This window comes from Haplochromis burtoni, unplaced genomic scaffold (genome assembly GCF_018398535.1).
Source record: "Haplochromis burtoni strain Fernald_Lab_line unplaced genomic scaffold, NCSU_Asbu1 Contig_609, whole genome shotgun sequence".
Classification (NCBI taxonomy): Eukaryota; Metazoa; Chordata; class Actinopteri; order Cichliformes; family Cichlidae; genus Haplochromis; species Haplochromis burtoni.
This window is the reverse complement of record NW_024582970.1, coordinates 200,606-221,640: the sequence shown is the minus strand read 5'-3', so window position 1 is coordinate 221,640 and position 21,035 is coordinate 200,606. Positions and strand designations below refer to the sequence as shown.

The 21,035-nt window shown below is 43.2% G+C and overlaps 1 protein-coding gene across 2 annotated transcripts in view; it reads left to right on the top strand.

Annotated features, from left to right (window-relative positions):
* The window catches only part of arhgef40 (Rho guanine nucleotide exchange factor (GEF) 40), a 44,839-nt gene that overhangs the window by 15,297 nt on the left and 8,507 nt on the right, over nt 1–21,035 (top strand). For both annotated transcript variants that reach the window (XM_014329753.2, XM_042214781.1), the window contains exons 4-22: nt 1,286–1,571; nt 1,868–3,008; nt 3,217–3,455; nt 3,548–3,721; nt 4,920–5,034; nt 5,664–5,757; nt 5,874–5,960; nt 7,001–7,117; nt 8,717–8,815; nt 8,944–9,095; nt 10,434–10,572; nt 10,728–10,847; nt 13,018–13,209; nt 13,339–13,860; nt 13,986–14,368; nt 14,758–15,007; nt 15,239–15,328; nt 17,565–17,771; nt 20,783–20,962. In XM_014329753.2, the coding sequence (XP_014185239.1) occupies nt 1,286–1,571; nt 1,868–3,008; nt 3,217–3,455; nt 3,548–3,721; nt 4,920–5,034; nt 5,664–5,757; nt 5,874–5,960; nt 7,001–7,117; nt 8,717–8,815; nt 8,944–9,095; nt 10,434–10,572; nt 10,728–10,847; nt 13,018–13,209; nt 13,339–13,860; nt 13,986–14,368; nt 14,758–15,007; nt 15,239–15,328; nt 17,565–17,771; nt 20,783–20,962 (4,587 nt within the window). The remainder of the gene's footprint in view (nt 1–1,285; nt 1,572–1,867; nt 3,009–3,216; nt 3,456–3,547; nt 3,722–4,919; nt 5,035–5,663; nt 5,758–5,873; nt 5,961–7,000; nt 7,118–8,716; nt 8,816–8,943; nt 9,096–10,433; nt 10,573–10,727; nt 10,848–13,017; nt 13,210–13,338; nt 13,861–13,985; nt 14,369–14,757; nt 15,008–15,238; nt 15,329–17,564; nt 17,772–20,782; nt 20,963–21,035) is intronic.

Below are 21,035 nucleotides of genomic sequence, written 5' to 3'. Positions count from 1 at the left end.
GTGAGTGTGTTACTTGCTGCGAGAGAAAGAGTGAGTAACAGAGAAGCGGTGGGAGTCGAAGGAGAGAATGAACATGACTCCCATTCACTGTGCCGTGCGAAAACAGAGACGATGCTGGAGTTTAGCAGGCAATAGCAGACTGATTGAGGAATTTTTGAGTAATGGGAGGTGGGGAAGAAGGAGCAAACACTGGGCCATATTGAGGGAGAAGGAGGGGGTGGGCCAGAGGACACAGAGAGTTACAGATTGCGGACTGGGTCGAAATAGGCAAACTTTTTAAGAGAGGAAAAGCTGCACATGCTTTTTAATGCTAATATTCACCCTGACAGATTTCAGATACTTGCTTCCCCAAAGCTTGCCACAGTGACAGAACAGGCACGAAATGAGACAGAAGGGAGGCTTAAGAGGAAGAAATTGAATAAAGGACAGAGGTAGAATAAGGGGAGATGGAGGAGAGGCTGAGGAAGGAATTTAATTTGATCACGTCTCGTGAGTCTGGAGGGCACAGAGAGAGGAGCGAGCAGCCCTGTGTCAGTCGATTAGACGTGACTGGGAACAGCAGAGAGAGGCTCTGGATGAGTTTTAGGCTTCAAGGCTTTAAGAAAGGGGATATAGATTGGACACACCACTGATTAAGGTGGGAATAGTGCTTGGATTAAGGTGTATTACCTAAATAGATCAGTTGATTAATCGTGCAGAGGGTCCCACAAGAGGCCCACACTGCTGTGCCCGAAATCACAGAATTTGCAGTTAAATTCTTTTACTATTCACTGGAGGGTTTTCTGTATTTAGGACTGATTGAAATTGATTCTGTCGTTCTTACAGAGCCACCTGATGTGTTTTCCAACTGTTTTAGTAGTGGCTGCCTGTTGCGAGGAGCTGGTCATCTGCAAGTTTCTGTCTGACTCATTGACTCTCTGCTAACTAAGCAGTTTTACACTTAGGACACACGTCATGTCTGACATTTGTATGTGGCACTGGCTTTTGGCCAGTTCAGCTTGTGAAAACCGTTGACTCGTGTGGTATCAGTTCTAGAATTTCTGCTCATTTAAATAACTAAGCCAGATACAACATGCAGGCGGACACCAGTGTGGGTGTGGGTGAATGGGAGAGCACAATTGTGCACACTGAGGGGACTCTAATGGTTCTAAAAGGAGGTCAGTGCATCACACAGTCGGAAGGGGTTCAGAAAGATGACTTGTTCAGCAAAATCTAACATTATCTGAATGAAGGTTTAATTTTCTGTTCGTACATTTAACACTCTCTCTTTGTTTTCTTGTGTCAGTCTCAGTACCTGGGTTGCTTGTTCCTTCACTCTGGCTGGCCTCTCTGCCTGGGCGAAAAAGTGGTTGTCCAACTTTCCACTTTGGACTGGAGGCTTCTGCGCAGTAATGACTTCTACCTACAGGTGGTTCCCTTCTCTACACGTTGCCCAAGGCTGGCACTAAAATGCCTGGCTCCTGGGGGACGCACTGTTCAGGAAATCTTGGTGCCCGAGTCACAGCATCCCCTTGTGTTCACCACTGAGTGGCTTCACATCGTCAACAAAGAGCGAGGTCACAAGAGAGAAGGTAAGGAACAGATTCCTCTTATCTGACCGTTAGAAAAGATCATTGGGGAACTGAAGATTGGGTAATACAGGTGGGTTGCTTGAAGAATCATATTTTTTACCAGGTGGAAGGAGAGAAAGACGTGGGCTATGTATATAAGGGTGATGATGGCAGATGGGGAGAACGTAACAGCAGAGCTAAAGAAATGTAACAAAGCTCATTTTAGTCAAGTCAAGCTGATGTTGGTGTTTTCTTATTTTTTTAAATTATGCTGTAGTTTTTCTTCATAAATGCATTCCTTTCTCTTCTTTACAAAGTTGGAGGAGGACTTGACACCTGTCTGGTCAGTACATGTGATGGTGTGGTTAGACTTCCATGGAAGGAGGTAGTCTACCCAAAATTTATCCACGACCCCTCTGAAGAGTTGGGCCTAATGTCCAACCGTCTGCCTAGCGAGGGGGGTAGCAGCCTCGGAGGCTGGGGTGGCTCATCCTCTGGGGAATTAGACTCCTGGTCCTGGGATGAAGAAGAAGATGAGGATTTGCAACCGGATGGCTTGGACTCTGACTGTGTGCTTCCTCGACGAAGGCGCAGTGAAGACGGCCTTGGGCGGACATCGAGACAACCTCAGCTCGATGGGGATTATGTCGAGCTTTTGGAACCCAGGGGGGGTCCTGATGGAGGAGTCGATCCAAGGCAGCGGTACCAAGAGATGCATGGAATCTGTAAGACCAAGACTCTACCTCTTTGCAGGAGAGGAAAGGCTATCAAGGTTCGCAGAGGAAAAGCATGGGGATATGGGCGAACGGAAAGGTCAGGAAGCTTTCGGGCTATTCTTGGCATCAAAGGAGACGCTGTGGCTGCCAAGGGTGAAGCATTACCGCCACTGCCTGTGCCAGGAGTTGCCGAGCCTGGCCGAGGGAGGCGGTCTTACTCCTCCTCAGTCCATGACTCTGATGAAGGAGATAAAACAAACAGAGACTCTGAAGGCCTGGAAAGCCGCCGCCTTTGTTTTGATGGCCCATTCAAGGAAAGGAGACCTGGAGTGGGCAAGGAGAGAGATAGCAATGGTCACACACAGCTATGTAAAGATGACCACAAAAGTAAAGAATCCAAGAGCAACAACAGCTTGGACACAGGTGAAATCCATGAGTTAACAAACCACAAAGATGGACACGTTGTAGAGGGCCACTCTGATCACGGATCACATTCGGACTCTGTTTTTGAGGATGCTGATAAACCACTGAGCGGAGACAGTGAGGCTAATACCCCAACATCAGATGCACCACAGAGACCATTCGCTGCTGTTTCAAAAAGTGGTGAAATTACAAACACTGGGTCTAAAAAGAAGAGTTTGTCAAACCAAAAATCCATGGATGAAAAGGATGAAGGAAAAGTGGAGGACAGAGTATGCCCCAGAGGAAAAGAGGTTAAAACGGCAGGATTCAGAGCACCAAGGTACTGAAATATCGTACTCTTTCATCTTATTTGTGTTCTTTTTTGACACTTCTTTATTAAAACACAACTTGATAACACTTAGCTGCAACCTTATGGACACAGAAAGGCCTCAAAAACGCAATGTGGCATGACCGTGACACATGCCTGTAAGTGCAGCTATTAATTTTATGGTGTGCCTCATTAAGATTTTCCTCTGCTTTGTGTTTAGGAGGAAAAGGAAGGGAAAGGGGGCCAAAGGGAAAGCTAAATCTGGGGGTCGTGTAAAGGAGAAGGCCTTGAAAATGCAGATTAAAACTCCTCAACCAAGCCCAGCCACCTGCACTGCTTCAACAAAACTGCCGACTGCCAAGGAGAGCCAAACAGAGGAAGCAGAGCAGGCTGACCAAACTGAAGGTGCTTCTGCTGCAGATAGCGAGGCGACAGACAACACAGTGAAAAGCAGCGCAGGTCTGAAGAAAACCGTGTTTGTGCACGAACATTTGGTCATGTGTGCTTAACTGTCCTCAGACTGTTTTGTATATTTTTCTGTCCCTTCACAGAAGCTGAATCATCTCTGCCTGTGTGTAACGGACAGTCGGGCACATCTTTTTTTAACCACTCTAATGAGGAGGCTGCGTCACCTGACAAACAGAATGGTGATGCTTCAAAAGAGCCCGCCCTGCTGAGGGAACTGGACGCAGACCTTCTCCAGTCAGGGAAGCTCAAGTTGACAGGCAAGCTTCTTTAGGGCCTTCTGCATAATCAGCTCAGAACATTTTAACAAGGGCCTGTTTAGATATGTGCACTGGACATTTCTAGGGTTTATTTGACAGAGATGCATATATAAATGCAAATGGCAATTTAAGCAAGAACATATAACCAATAGCCTTTAACACACAGATGTCTAAGTCATCATTGGTGATTACCACAACATCAACTCTAAGTTTTGGGGAAAAACAAAAAGGACTATTTGACAGTTTTGATGCATGTCTGTTAGAATATTTATGTCCAATGGCACTGATTAGTGCCAATGTGAGAACACTGCAGGCTGGTGTATTCCCAGTAAATGGTCTGCTGTTAGCTGTCTGTACACTCCACCCAGGCAGCCCCCAAAACCAGAAGTATTTCCAGTAATCAGATGATTCCTGAGCTAAAAATCTATTTTTACACTTATCAGAAAAGTCAGCTTTGGACCATGTCCTTCCTGGGTTTTCCCACATTATCTTGGTGTTATTTGTGAAATTGCTTCAGTGAAGCCTTTCTAATTACTTTTGTAAAGTAGTAACTTTTTTCTGTTTTGTTGCCTTTCTAGTCTGCATAGCTGGCTTGTATCTTTACCAAGTATCAAAAGAAATGTTTTATTTTTTATGGTACTGAAACAAAACCTGCTTTATTTCCAAAGTTCACATCATGGTGATCCTAAGTAATTCAATTCAATTCAGTTTTATTTATACAGCGCCAAATCACAACAACAGTTGCCTCAAGGTGCTTTATATTGTACAGTAGATCGTACAATAATAGATACAGAGAAAAAGCCAACAATCATGTGATTGAGCAAGCACTTTGGTGACAGTGGGAGGTAAAAACTCCCTTTTAACAGGAAGAAACCTCGGGCAGAACCAGGCTCAGGGAGGGGCGGGGCCATCTGCTGCAACCGATTGGGGTGAGAAAAGGAAGACAGGATAAAAGACATGCTGTGGAAGAGAGACAGAGATTAATAACAAGTATGATTCAGTGCAGAGAGGTCTGTTAACACATAGTGAGTGAGAAAGGTGAAAAAGAAATACTCAATGCATCATGGGAGTCCCCCAGCATATACCTACTATACCTATTGCAACATAACTAAGGGAGGATTCAGGGTCACCTGATCCAGCCCTAACTATATGCTTGGCTTCCCCACTCGATCCTTAACCTGATGCATATTGACCACAGGTACAGTGGACAGGCTGGGGCGTGTTCTGGTTTTCACAGAGGCCGACGCATCAGAAGCGGGTTTCTCTGGGGAGGAGATGGCCCGCGTCTTGGCCTGTTACCACACAATCACGCGGTAAGTGCGTGTTCCTCCTTTGATTGTTTATTTTAGTCGTCCGTTGTCACCAGAGATTTATGGCTTTTAAATACAGGGGGATATTGCCAATAAATGTAGCCTTCGGCTCTCTGATTCCCCCGATTCTCTGAATGTATGTTTAAAAATCTTTAACTGGCTTTTTTTGTTCACATTTTTATATTTAGGCTTGTGTGGTTTGTTTCCTGTTATACCACCGAGACCGAGCCTGTTTAACGAAAAGCGCCTCATAATTATGTTCGACTCGACTCGCTTCTTGACTTTTCCAAATACAACATAAGGTGGTGTGAGGGAAACACAGAGTGTGCCAGAAAACGGAGGACAAACATAACAAACTGACTCAATGTCAGCTTCACAAACACATCTGAGCTTGCCAGTTTACCTGGCACAATAACTGCTACTACTTGTGGCAAGTCAGAACCAAAGCTTCTCAACGGCTTTGGGTAGAAATGATGTGATTCTATGCAAATGACCAAAAAACTCTTGTTTAAGAACAAATGTTTGTTTCAACTTCATTGTTTGGTGAAAATACCTAAATAAAAATGGCTATTACACTGGTTTAAAGCTAAACACTTATTTTTAACATCTCTCTCTTCATCCACCCTCAACAGGCCTGCAGCCAAAGAAAAGGGTTTAACAGTGTTAATGGACAGCAGGCGTGCCCCACCCTCCGCTCTCTTGTTCTCTGCTCTTAAATTGTTCCAGGTGAGACAGCACAAGGACGCTGGTTAACTGGAAGTGCTAAATGTTTGCATGCACGCTTTAATTAGGCTGCAGATGTGATAGTAGCTCGAGCACATGTGTTTTTGTGTTCGTGCCAGGGGTCGGTCCCCGGTGGTCTTGGATCCCTTCTGGTGTTGGTGGAAGAGCAGCAGGAGTCCCCTTCTCATTCCCTGGAAGGAGCAGAGGTGACCTCATGCACATCACATGTTTAGACTGTATTACTAAGCTCCTCATGGTTAAGTCGGTTATACTTCTTTTACTTGCAGATCCGTAAAATGAATAAATGTGAAGTTATGAAAGCATGTCAAAAGCTCAGTGATAAATAGCACGAGAAAACATTAGCAGAAAGCAAGTTCCTGTAATTCTATTGCCTATTATAATGTCAACAGGAAAAAGTGTTCATATAGGAAATGCAAATTGCGCGAGAGGAAATAACGTTCCATAAATTGTCCCTGTTCCTTGTTGCAATGCGATCAGTGTCAGAAGTGCTTAAGCTGGAGTGCACATTCACATTGAGCTTGAATCTATTAAACCCAATTTCCATACGTTTGGAACATCTACTGCTTTCAGATAACTCGGTTTTACCACTAATTCAGCATATTGCTTTGCACCGATCAGCAGAAATCTTTCTTGCGCACAGGCACGGGAGGATCGGTCATGCCACGTGGTTTGTGTTTCAAGCAGGCAGTGTTCAAACTTTGGATGTCGACGACAAACACTTCCAAGAAGAAGATGTGAACGCTGTAGTTAAATTACAACGTCAGCACCATGTTGAATTTCAGTAACCAGTTATGTACCTGCTCAGAAAGTAAAAAATAAATCATAATACAAGTTAGTTTTTTTTTATTCTCTCCCATTCTCAGAACCTCTAGCCATAATTGCCATTTAATAGAATCGCAAATAACAAAGAGGTCAGCATTATTCTCTCACTCAAAGTGGCCACATGCCCTGATAATACGGTTTAAACAGGTGATTTTTGAAAACTTATGATTGGCACAGGAGGTTTGTTGATGTTTTTAAACTCTTGGAGCTTTTCAGTTGGTGTGTACTCAGTAAACATTGCCAACACTAACACATTCAGATAAGAGTTTATATGTTCCAGGCTTCAGTGTGATTTAATTTATTTCTTTTTTGGTCTAATTTCCTTAAAAGCTTTTATTCTTCTCAAACATACAATAAGAAAGTCACTTCCTCTGCTCCTTACTGTTTCTCCTCTCCTGTGCAGGTCCACACAGTGCGAGGAACGAGTGTCCTTCAGCAGTATGTAGACAAACAACAGCTGCCCAAAGAAGTGGACGGGGACTTTATCCACTGCCACGCGGACTGGCTGGCCTTCAGACTGGTGAGGAGCTCTGTTTTGTCTGTTCGATTATGCAAACATGAAAAAGCATCCTTGAACTTTTCACATTTGATTCTCCACTATAGCATTTGTGTTTTCAGTGGTTCATCCACAGAGTGGAGGTATGACGAAGTTCAGACTTCAGTGTAAACAGGAACATTAATCAGTCAGCTGCAGTCTTCAAAGTGACTTTGGTGTATCAGGGCAGCAATAATAACAATTAGAGTCTGCTATTAGTTTGTGATTGAATCAGGTCAAAATGGCAATTGAATGCAATTTGTTTGTGATAATATGGTCATTAACTCATGAATCAGTGAAAATTTCAAACCTGTCGCCATCTCGATGAACAGAAATTCACACTAACGGCTTGTATTCAGAGTCCATCCAGAAACTCAGAGATCTGAAACAGAAATTCATAAATTCCTCCACAAATCATGATGTAGTTGCTGCAGAGTGGCAATTTAACAGCTACTTGACATAAGAGCTGGAAAACCTTTCTTTTACACAGGAATATAACCAGAATACAGCTAACCAGATCCATTTTGCAAAGAGACACGTCACAGAAAACTTGCACCTTGATTGCAAAACCTTCACCGATCCATCTGATAGTGGTTGTTTGGAGACATGTTTCCTCCTATATGTGACCCATGCCATCTCCTTGTAATCAAAAGCTGTCGCCCAGAGATTGTGGGTGTTGTATGCTCAGCCTCCTGGAGACTAGTTAGTTGCCACAATGACTTATAATCCAAAACATTTAAGCTATCACTGGGCAGCCACAGATTTTCTCTAGTCACAAGAGGGTTGCTGTCCTATTTTTACTCCCGTGTGCATCAGCGTGTGTACATCAGGGATGTCAAAGTCATTTTTCACATACAGCTCACTTTGATCTTAAGCTGTCGGACCACTGACCTAACCCTTTCTGTCAGGAAATAATGAAATTTCGATAGCATGTCTCGGTTTTTTTTCACATTATTAAAACATGCTGCCGTAGTAAATGAAAAAAATGTGTCGGCACGACTGTTTGAGGTTTTGTTCTATAATTATAAAACAGAAAGTTTCTGTTAATTCACAGGAAATGCCATTTTTGTATGTAGCTGAGGAATTTTCTAAAGCAAAAAGTCCTTAGTGTATTTTTATTGTTATTATTTTTAAACTTCTTACAGACAGCTTGGAATGAACAAGCTCAAGTAACCCACTCAAAGTCCTGAGTTCTTTTAGCTCGTAACTTGTTTCGAGTTTTGGGTACCTCCAGTGTAAAATATGACCTCTGACAGTTGAGGGAGTATTGTGGGAGAGAGAACATCTAGGAGGGAGGGAGGCGAAATAAAAGGATGTTGGCTGGGAAAGAGTGGTCGTCTGCTGGTGGTCGATTATTTCAGACAGGCATGATGAACTAGGTGAAGAAAAAACACAGCCCGTAAGAATCTCAAGGACCCTTAATGGCTTTCCCCCCACAGTTTATGTTGCTTTATCTAAACAGTTGAAAACATTTTCCTATCCTCTGGACTTTTTCTGACCTCTCCTGTGGATTACAAAAAAGGTGGAATGAAAGAGAGATTTCATGTGTTTGTGTGGATTTCTACTTCTTTTTGTCCTGTTTAGAGTCTGGAGAGTCTGACAGAGCGCTGTGAGAGCGCCCTCTCACTGCTTGGAGAAGCACTGCAGTCTATGGACGCTGAGCCAATGCCAGACAACATAAAGGTCCATAACTTTAACATGATGCTCGTTCTACTCGTTGTGTGCGCGCAGATATATTTGTGTTTTAGTAACTTACCAGTCTCTATAAAAACACACACAAAAGGTACAATACACATGCTTATCTTTTTCAGGCTGTTCCTCTGAGCATTGACAAACACAGGCAGCTCATGGCCAGCGTCCTGGCCGACCAACGGTTAACTGAGCTGCAGCAGAAGGGCGGGGCCTGGCTTGCTGGATTGACAAATAGGGCATCTGGACTGGCACAAAAGTCACCAGACTGCAGGTACCAGACACCTAATTCATCCAGTATTTGTAGGACTACTGAATTTTTATTTTATGGATTATACTTTTTTCTTTCTTTTTTTTTTTTTTTAAATCAAGTAACAAAATCCAATGAAAATATTGGGGCCAAAAACCCTGGAAAACGAACACTCCCGGTTATTTAGTGCTAATCAGCATATGCTAACATGCTAAACCACGATATTATAGTGATTTTTAGCCATCTGTCAGTGTTAGCACCATCATGCTGAACATGACTTGGCTCCACCATTGATTGGCCACACCTTCTCTGAGCTCTGCCAGCAGTGTTAGTTCAATGTCTTGTCATCTTACAGAAACTATTGGATTTGCATATAAACTGAAGCCTCATTTTCCTATTCTTTGCTGACAGGACAAACACCCAAGCCTTCCGCCTTCCTATCAGCTCATTAGTAGTCTGGCTACTTTCCACTGACCTCTGACATCAACAAGACGTTTTCTTGCAGAGTTTAATTCTCTATAAAATCTTAGAGCTGTTTGTGTGGGGGAAATCCCAGTATATCATTAGTTTCTGACACTCTCAGACCAGTCCGTCTGGCATTAACAACCATGCCATGTTCACTAAAATCAGCCTTTTTCCTAAGTTTGAATTTCGTTGGGTTCCTGCCATGTGATTGGCTGATTAAATTATCGTTTTAATGGGTAGCTGAGCACACATATGTAACAAAGTAGCTGGTGACCTTCCACCCGAGTGTCGTGCCACCCCAAAGTTGTGCTTGGAGCCTATTGCCACACTTTACCAACAATGAACTGAAAGCTATTTCCTTCTAACATCCAGTAGCTGTACTGTGGGCATTTTATGCATTCCTGAGTTATTTTTTTAATACAACCTAACAACCCACAATGTTATGATTCTGCAAAGATGCGTTAATAATCATTAAGCACAGGACTTGAAGACTATATTTTAAATCTTCTTCTCTTTTCCTTTCCCATGCTTTTTAAAATTTTGATTGAAGGGTTATTTTGTCAGGATGAGCTTTAGGTTAAAAATAATCTTCCTGACAAAAACAGAGTTGTTTGTTTTTGGCCATAAAATGAAAACCAGCTGGAGAAGAAAACGCATCAAATAAAGGACAGAGCGATGCAGCTTGTTTGTGCATGACTGCAGCTTAGAGATGATCTGAAGACTGTTGTAGCTCTTCTGTTCTTACTGTGTAATGAGTTTTGGCTTAAGCTGTGCAATAATACAAGATGGGTTTTTTCTGTGCTGTACATGAGACGTTGTTTTATAATTAGATCATTTCTGTCAGCATGATTTCGAAGAATTTAAATGAAAACCAAAATTTCTTTCTTCTCCTCTCAGAGCTGCTCTTGCCGTAACTTCTAAACTTTATGACAGCGTGGACGATGCACTCCATCGGCTTGTCCGAGTGTCCAACCAAAGAGGTCGTGACCTGGAGGCGCTGGGGCGTCTGGCGGGGTTGGTGGACAAACTGGAAAAGGTATCTGAGGAAGATTTGCTTTACTTTAAAATAACCTACACTCTGTAATCTGCGTATTTCTTTTTTGCTTCATCATCTTCAGTTTTTCCACATCTTATGCGTAACAGAGCGCCTCATGTCCTCCACTCACCCAAACCTCCGCCTTTAATCCACAGTGCGATAAAGAGATTGAGCAGGTTCAGTCGCAGCTGGAGGACTACAAGGATCCTCCTCTCTCCCTCAGCAGACTCTCGCTCAAACAGCAGAGGTTCAAGACGTTCAAAGAAACGGCCAATGTGAGTAATGCAAAGATGAATGTGCTTACTGTGTGAAAACATTTTCACGTGTCACGTTAAAGTATGCAGGTTCACTGGGCTCAGTGTTATGGAGCCAGTCTTAACCCTTTAAAGCCCTGATTAAATAATTGCCAATTTTATTTTTTTTTGGGGGGGGGGGATAAAGGATGAAGTGTTTTTTGAATCTTCTGACAGCTAAAAAACAAAAATATGAAATTGCATATATGAGTCTTAATTGCATCGTATTTACCACATCTGGCATTTTTGGCGATTTATTGATTAAAAATCCGCTTTGTAATTTACTAATAACATTTTTCGGTGGGGGGGAGATCACATGGATGCTGTAGAAGTCTCCAAAACTCACCATGTGTATCAAATGTAAAACACTAGGCGTTAAAGGGTTGACGCTAAATAAAAAAACAACTATGCAGTACGTAGATTAGAAAATTTCTCTCTTTCACATCATCTTACAGTAGCAACACTGTTGCTGTGGCTGAGTAATTTATTCATTTGCATAACGGCGTCAGTCACTGATGGCGATGACTGAGACTCAGAAGGATTGACTCTGTGTGTGTGATCTGAATGAAATTCTTTGAAATTACATATAAATACAAGTTTATATTGGTGTTAGTAAGTTAGTGTGGATAGGTTAATTAGAAACTCTAAATCGCCCATAGGTTTTCATTTGAAAAAGCACCGTGTTCTCTCCATGTTGGCGTCCAGTCCACACTGAGACGCCGTTTTTGCTCAAGGAAAACGCAGCGTTTTGGAAATGCTCTTTCGCGTCACAGTGTGAACAACAAAAACGGAGACTTTCTAAAACGATGACACATTTTAGTCGTGTGATGCAGTCATGTGACCAATTAAACTAAGATAGCGGAGGGCGTTATACAGCAGTTGTTTTGTTTGCGCTCAATTTTGACAGCCCTATTAAAGATGAATATCAGTCTGTACACGCTTCAGATAGCTTTTCTTCAAATTCTTTAATTCTCACTCGCTTTTGCAACTTTGTACTTTTGTGTTACTCGCAGCAACAACTCCACCTCATTGTTAGTCCATTTAAAAAAACTCGGTGCTTTTCCTCAACATTTTGCTACGACGTTTCAGAGAGCCGGAAAGTAAAGAAACGGCTGACAGAAATGAGGCATGTCGAATCGTCTTGCGCTTCACGCATGCGCAGGACTGGAACGTAAGCGTTTTCCCCGTTTTTGACACGCAACTTTGTGAAAACGACTGAAAACGCTAGTGTGGACGTGGAGCGTTTTCAAATTTATCCTTGCTAGTGTGGATATAGCCTAAGACAGCTGGGATAGGCTCTAGCCCCCCCGCGACCCTGAAAAAGATAAACAGTAGAGAATGGATGGAGATCAGGTGTAAAATCAAAGGAGTTGTAAACACAGAGTTCCTGCAAACATTGTGGCTTTAAAATGGATTTGGTAACAGGCTGTCTCTTTTCTCTAATGCTTACAGCGATGTCTAGCCCTGATCTCTTGACAGTACTTATGTGTTGGCAGCTGTGACTCATATGGACTTTGATTTAATTGGTCTTCTAAAGGTCATTTAGATTTCATTCATGATATTCACAAAACGGTGAAATATGACTCCCACACACCGTCTCATGTACCGCTAATACACTTATTACATCAGTGTTTTGGTCCGACTGACCTTCTTCAAGTACAAAGGGAGTGTCCAGTTTTATCTGCATGTAAATGACTTTTGGTAAGTAAGCACACATCATGAAAACAACATGGAGAATATTTACATACAGTTAAAGCGTCCGCCCTCAGAGTTTTTGCTTTCACTTTGTTTCTACAGTACATGTAAGCATCTTAACATCGCCCACAAAAAAAATCCCTTCTGTCACGTCAACTCTGGGATAAGAAATCTTATTAGTCGTACTTAAGACACATGTGTTACTGTGAATCACCCACTGTAGGGTTTGAGAAGTCAATAACTGAAACGATAAACTGTGAATAGATGTGCTTTAAGCCCACTGTGCCTTTCAGTGGCATATTTGTGTCATTCTCATGGAAACGAGCTAATGAAAAGTTTTCCCAGCATATTCCCAAGAGATGCAGTCAATATTTTTCCATCCATGATTTCCCAAGTGTGTCCTGTCAGTCTTCTACAGTAAATACTTCTTGACAGCCCATTTTCTGGCATCTTTCAGGAGCTGCACAGTGAGACTCTGTCACTGCTCAGTGATTTGGAGGGCTGGTGTGAACTGGACTGGGCAGGCCTGAGCGACGTCCAGATCCGACTCCCTCCGGTCAGGGAGAAGCTCAGGGACATGTCCCACTGTCTGTCTGACTGCTGGACCACTCTGGACAACACGCAGAGGTTGTTGTCCACTCTGACCGAGGTACGGCACAGGAAGACCTCTGCAACACACACACACAGGAAGTTATAAACATACAGTCATGGTTCCAAAGTGTTTTAATGCCGAGCGGAAGTCCTAATGACTTCCCTGACTTTCCTGTCTCTTGTGCAGGCCACCCAGTGGTGCGATGCAGTCTCCTCCACTTCCTCCTCTTCCTCTTCTTCCACCTGCCCTCTCGCCTCCCTCCCTCCAATACCCCCGTCCCGTTTCCAGGACGCACGCTCTTTAGCAATAGAGCTGGGTGGCGGGGCACTGCTGGATCTCTGGACTCAGACAGTTGAGCGATACCAGCGAACAGTAGCACAGGTCAAGCCCCGATTCCTCCAGTCTGACCGGACGCAAAATCAGGGACAGGGGAAAACCAAAACTCCCTCTGCCAGCAGCCTCTGGGACCTGATGGGCCCTGAGGGAGAGGGTGACTCCTGGGGGCTGGGAGCTGGCGGAGGGGAAGGGGGATTGCAGTCCTGGGGATCCCTGGCATCACTGTTCAGACCGCAGACCTGCTCCACACTGAAGATAGGAGAGGAGAAAGGGAATAAGAAAGAGGGAACGGCAGGAGGAAGTGGTGCGGGAGGAGGTGGGGCCGGGGGAGGGAAGTTTCTATCGAACCTTCTGAATCCTGCAAAGAAGAGCGTGAGTTTGATTTCTATTTCATGATAATGTTTTCTGTTCTATGATCTGAGGTGTGTTACAGGACTGTACTGTTGTAACTGAAGTGTGTCACAGTCACACCAATGACCAGTTCAATTCCCTTACAGCCCACAGAGGCTCCACTTCCCTTCAAGCCACCTCGGAAGCGTCACCCGAGCTTTGACCTCCAGGCTCTCCTGGCCCCCCGTCGAGGTACAGCCACCCCCAAACCCGCTGAGTCGCCGGTGGCTGGGGCGAGCCGTAACTCCCCCATGTCCTGGCTGGGACGACGGGCTTTGGCCGACCCAGTCATTACTACTAGCATGGCTGCAGCTATTCCAGGATGGAGCGGTGGTGGTGGTGGTAGTAGTGGCGGAGGAGTGTTGATCCGAGGAGTGGAGGTCAGCAGCAAGGAGGTGGTGGATCACACGGGGTCACCGCGCCAGCATGTTCTGCTGGGGAGGACAGACAGGGAGACGGGGACGGATAGGGCCGGTTCAACCGCACAGAGGTGTGTGTTGGCTTTCTTTGCTTTTTTTTTTTTTTTTTTTGTCCTTTTTCCATGTACTCCACTTTCCTCGTAAGAAAATCAGTCAGAGATAGACATAATAAGTCGCAGCAAGAATGGAACAGGCTGAGATGAAAGAAAAAGCGATGCATAGTTTTAGGGATAATTTAAGTACAACTGAAGGCTCTTTCGCATTGATTTTATCAGTCAGGATGCAATCTTAGATAATTTTTTCATTACTGAGTCTTTGATCTCAATCCGTTGCTATCTTCGCTCTCGCTTCCCCTTACCTCCCACTTGTCCACTTGCTTCCATGTTTGTTTCTCCTTTATAAGTGTACTCATGCACTGTTTCTTTCCTCCCCTCCCCACCCTTTGCCATCTCCACCGCAGTAAGCTGTACCTGCTCTGGTGTAGGATGCTAAGTTCAGAGAGGCAGTACGTGACTGTGCTAAAGGGGGTAGAAGAGACGTACCTGCCCTTACTGGAGCTCTCAGACACCCCAGCTTCCATCAGGGGGAAGGCAGACTCGTTGTTTCCCAACTGGGCCAGCCTCACCACCTTTCACTCGCAGGACCTACTCCCAGCCATGGAGGGCGCTCTTGTGCAAAGCCTGTTGCAACAGGACTGCTTCAGTAAATTTGTAAGTTGCAAAATGCCAAATGAAGCTGTATGACTGTATGCACTGCTCTTCAGTTTTACATAAACCTCTGAGGGGTTGTTTTATATGTTTGCATATATAAAATGTCACAGATTAGTTAGAAGTCAGCATAATTTGCTTAAAAATATCCATTAAATCCCTCTCTGTGTCATTAATCTGATTAAAATCAACTTTTTTATCTTTCACACAACTTTCTCGCCTGTCACCACACAGCGGGACCAGTTTCTGCAGTATTCCCAGTACATCAGGACCAAACCAGACCTGGATTCTCCACTGGTCACACAAGCAGCCGACTTTTTCAAGGTAGGATTCATCGTACCTCTTAAAAAAAGAAGTAAAAACCAGTCTTGTTCCTGCAGAGATTTTACTGACAGAGTTGCGGTCTTAACTCTTATTCAACCAGTTCATCTCAGTAAACATGATTTCAAAGCGATAAAAGTGTCTCTTAACAATAAACCCTTTTTCTTTTTTTTTTATTTGGTTATTTTCCTTTTTTAGAAAACTGGTTACACAATGTAAGAGCGTTGCCATGAGTCATTTTTTTTTTTTTTTTTGAACACATCACAGGCTCAAGCCAATTAAAGCTGCTTTATTTGTTGGTGGCGGCAATTATGAACGAGCTGTATACAGTAAAGTTAATTACAAGTTTAATGCACACTAGAAAAGCCAATTAAAGGCGGATTACAGAGAAAGTCATTGGAGCTCCCGAGCTACAATTAACAAAAACTAATACATCGACAGCATCGTGAGATTATTATGAGGGCTATATACAGAGAGATCAAAGAGCTCAAAACCTCTGAGGCGACGCTCAAACCCAGCATTTCTAATGAGTCGCCACCAGGAGGCAGCACGTGCTCAGGCCACACTGAGCAGCAGCAGCAGCTGTAAAGCAGCTTGATAACAGGGATATGGCTATCATGATGGCAGGGGACATTAAACTGGTGTTCATTTTGAATGATGATGGTGCTGATGATTGTTACTGCTGCGTAGCTGCTTCTTCAGGGTTACTGGGATCAGCGGATGAAAAGAAAATGGAAGAAACATTAAAGCAGCAGCTACGAGTTGGAACTTTCATACTTGCTGAGCAAAGCCATAGTTACCTTGATTACATGTGTCTAAAAAAAAGAACCGTTTGCCAAAACATGCCAAATGATGTCACAATCATCCACAGAGAGTTGTGTTAACTGCGACTGTAACTATCTCAGAGGAGCGGCTCAGCCTGATGTAGCATGTTTGAGAGCTGATGGTAGCAAAGACTTCATGGCATGTGGTGGGCAGGCTGAGCGTGGACCAAAGGAGAGCCCATACACTTTTTTATTTAGACCCTGAGCGTTTTCTTTAAAGCAGCAAGATGCGAGGGCGCGTGTCTTTATAAGGGATCCAAATCAAAAAGTGATTCCTGCTGAGAACTGGTTACAACTTGTCCAATCCATCAGAGCCTCATGCCTCCAAGCTCAGCAGCTCAGATTTATTATGTTTTCCTGTCAGCTGCCTGTTAGAGAAAAGGTTATCAAATACTTTTCTATGCGCTGTTTAGACTTGGAGATGATAAAATAGTTGCAGTGGTGCTGAAAACTTGTGTAAGCTTTTATTTTTTTCAACCAAAAATCAGAATTAGGAATCAATGAGGAAATCAATAAAGAACTGGATGTTTAATAATCGTAGAGAGATCACTAAAATCATATCAATTGCCATCTCTAGACCAGCGAACTGGCAAATCTTCACTAGTTGCATGTGATTTATATATTATTAAGCTTGTTGGGCTGAAGGGCGATGAGCTAAAAGTGTGCTTACATCCACGGTTCACAAGAATCGCCGCTCATCCTGCAGCATCGCTCACAATTTAATCACACAGTGGACACAACGATCACCTAATGGGTCTTCGCCGAAAATGTGCTTGAGCTCAATGTCACCTTTGACGATTTTTTTTTTTCAGGCAAATCTTGTGAAGTGTGATGGGCCACAAGCCGGATGAGCTGCTGTGTCATTGACGTTCCGGTTTATAGGCGTATCTGTTAGAATTAGAGGTGTAAGACACGAGCTGGCCTCTTTTACTGTCTCTTTATATCATCTGTTTTGACAAAGACCAAAAATCACTGTTGTTGTCCTTATTTTTGGGTGGGAAAATTCACATGTTCTAAAAAAGAAAACTTGTTCAGTGTCAGAAAAACAAAAAAAATGTCACTGATTTTCCACTAAGTAAAGTCAAAGTAAAAAAACGCAGACACCTTTCGGGCCATTTAGGTCAGGACATTGTCTGAGCTGCCCTTTCTAAGATATAGGACATAACAGGAATCGGTTGCTTTAGATGTGTTCCGAAAATGCTCTGGTTGGAGGAGGTGGGGGTCCCGGCAGAGGGCACAAGGTAGGACATGTGACATCCATGGGCGAAGCTTCTGACTGTGTTTTAAGGTGAACACAACTTATAGTGAAGTGTGTAATAAAATACAGTGAACACAGCCCAGCTGAACATGATGGGGGAACACCAGCAGACTTGCTAACGTTACCTTTTTATTTGTCCTTCCCTCCCCTGTTTCAGTCAAAACTTCCCCAAGCCTCCCCCCTCTCCCCTCTGGCCTTCCCTCACTGTCTGCAGGCTCCCATTCAGAGGCTGGAGCAGTACTGCGAGGCGCTGGAGGAGCTGGGAGGCATAAACCCCGCCTCAGACTCCGCCCTCTCCATCCTGAGACACGCCCAGCGGCACGGCGAGGACCTCAGGGCCAGTGACCTCATCGTCGGATGCCCGGTGAGAATGCTTGTCCCAGTTTATGTCTCTGCAACTGTCAAGTCCCACTTTCTTTTCTTAGAGAGAAAGAAACTAAAATCTTGTTGAGGAGGTCAGGCCAGTGGAAGTGACTTATTTCTCTTTTACCACCAAATAAATCAAATAAATGTATTGGTGTTTATTTTCCACAGAAACACTAGAAACACGGCTTACATTAGCCATGTTTCAAGAAGAACACATTAAAGAATTCATGGAGGCACATAAATAGAATCTCATTTGCATTTTCTTACTACTACAAGATGTTAAGAGGTTTTGCTCATAAAAGGAAAAGCCCATTTATTGTGAACTACAGTCTGCGGCATCTATTTATAGAAAGAATCAGGACAATGTGTGTGAATGTGTGAGCATCTAAACTCGCATACTATGACTGAATCCGTCAGCATTACTTTGGCTAAATGGAGATCTTCCATCTGGATATGCAGAGATTATAAGGTGTGGGAGCAGCAGCAGCATATCTGGTACAGAGCGGAGCGGGCATCAGTAACAACAGACATGACACTGATGAAGTCAAACACAGCATGAGGAGGAGGAATTGGGGTAGAGGTGGGCTGCAGCTTGCAGAGGCAGCTGCAACTCCAGGCAGGCTAAAGCAAGTCAAACATTGCATTATGTATGAGATTTGTCAGTGTTAGGTGCCTGACCACTTTTTCCTTCAAGCCGATGATATTTATTTGCTAATACATTGATATTGATCTGCAATGGTTGATAAATGACATTTTAAAAAGTGAAGAAGAAATCGGAGAAAGAGCCTACAAATGTGTTATGAGTGTTTGTGTCGCAGTTTTTCCACCTGTTCAATTCAATTTTATTTATATAACAGTTGCCAGAAGATGTTCTAAGGTAAAGAACAAGCACTTGGCAACAGTAAGAAGGAAAAACTCCTTTTTCTCAGGAAGAAACCTCTGGCAAAAGCAGGATCAGAGAGGGGCAGCCATCTGCTCCACCCAGAAGCCGCTCTGGAGCTTTTGGGAATGCCAAAAAAGGAACAAGCAGCTGATTCGAGCAGAACCGCCTCATTGTTTTTTGTGTTTTTTTTTGCCTGATCATTTTTTTTATATTAGCCATTTACCAATATAGAAGGCACGTGCTTTTAGGAGTATTGATTTTGCATAGTTTGTCCACTAGATGGCACTGTGCAACTTTCCCGTTAGGAGCACATGTTTGAAACACCAAAAACACAACAAGCTGCTGATGTGAGCAGAGTCGGACGTTTTTCTTCAGTGCGATGGTAGCCATTTTTAAATGTATCAGTATCGGCATTATAAAGACAAATAAGATTTCAAAATTTTAAAAAAGTAAGAAAGAGACGGGAAAAACACTCAATCTTTTTCTGAGGGCTGATGTTTCATAGTGTGTCCACCAGGGGGCACTCTGCATGTTTCCTGTTGGCAACAAGTTTGGAGAACTAAAAACAGAGTTTTAATATTAAATATTGAGCTACAAATAACACATGTCAGGGAAATCTGTTTAAGTTTAGAAATATGAAAGAAAAAAATATTAGCCGATGTATCAGAATATCAGATTTTTGAGTCATCGGATATTGGCAACATTATCTGTCTTAAAAATCCTTTGTGAGTCGGGGTCTAGTAAACCTAGAAGCTTATCAGCTGATGTGGTTTTCCACTGAGATCAGTTGTCATCATCTGATCTTAATCCAGACTGAGTTTAACATGAACTATGAAGCTGAATCTTTCTTATTTCCTAGTCCTGAGAGCTGCAACAAGGACGTGGCAAGTGGGAGGAAAGACTGTGTTCTCCCGCTGGGAATAAACAAAAACCGAAAGACTTATCAAAAGTCCAAAAACACTAACATCCCTGCGCCCTGCACCACTGTACTCTGACACAGCTGTAATATTCAGTGGTAGTCGTGACAAATGTTTGACTCACACACACACACACACCTCTCATCTCTCTGCATTCTGAACGAGGGGAAAGATTACAGCAGCACAAACACTTGCGCTGAGCTACTTCAAAATTGCGCTGCAACACCTCTCCAAGTAAAAATGATTTTAAGTACAGCTGTGTGTGTGTTTGGGTGGGTGTAGATGTGGGTGTTCATAAAGTGTGTGAAGCATCACTTATATCATGACCCACTCATTTCTAGAGGTTTAAAAATAAGAATCTACTGTATGTCAGTGGCCGCTTGTAAAATTCCAGACCTTTTTAAATTCATTGTCCGCACGCTTTTGTTTCGTTTGCATTTGCCTTGTTTGTTGCTCTTTTGTGCTTTTGCATATCTAGCATTGACAATTATGTAATTTCTTTTTCGCCTATTATGAGTGTCTGTGTGCCTTTGACTTCCAACAGCATCTCAAAGTCGCAACCCTGTAATTGACATGAACAAAAAGTCACTTTTTTTTCTCTTTTTTTTTTTTATTATTACAAAAGATGTGATTCAGCTGGCCAATTAGAGCAAAGATCCAGCAGAACGAAGCATCCATGTGAAGAATATGTCACCATGCAAGGCACTGTAATAATAATGCTCCTTTGTCCTTCGCAGTTGAATAGAGAATAAAGCTTTTCAGTCTTTGTAGTCAAAGTGTCTCGCAACTCCAAACAGAAAATTAGAGTAGGTGCAGGAGGGAGGGTTTGAGACTTTATAATACGACGACTGTTTAATTTGTAACTCCTAGGTTTTGTTCTACAGATGAGCAGAATCAACAGAGTTTTTCTCCTCTGAGCGAGTGGGGGGAAAAAATTGAAAAAAATTTAATCTGTAAAAGTGAGAATATTTCGCTTTGTTAGCGTTTTATGGATTCTCAGATATAATGATGCTTATTTATTTTTATATCTGTTTTCAAGATAATTAATGAACCAGTTCAATCAAGATTGGAACCTGGCAAAGAGACAGGATTTTAAAGCTCAGGCCTGAATTTCCTCTTAAGATTGAAATGAAGATGGTATCTTTTGCTGAGGGTTGGTCCTGGGCCTAAGGCCAATATAAGTGTGTCCTAACGTGTGTGTGTTTTCAGATCCCTGTGACGGAGCGCGGCGAGCTGGTGCGGCAGGGTGAGCTGACGGTGAGCGGGGGAACTCGGAGGAAGCGGGCGGGCGTGAGGAACGTTTTCCTTTATCAACACGTCGTAATCTTCACTAAACACAAGAATCCCAGCCCGGGACGCACCGCCTACAGTTACAAACACAGCATCAAGGTGAACAGCTCTCTCACTCACACACACACACACACACACACACACACACACACACACACACACACACACACAC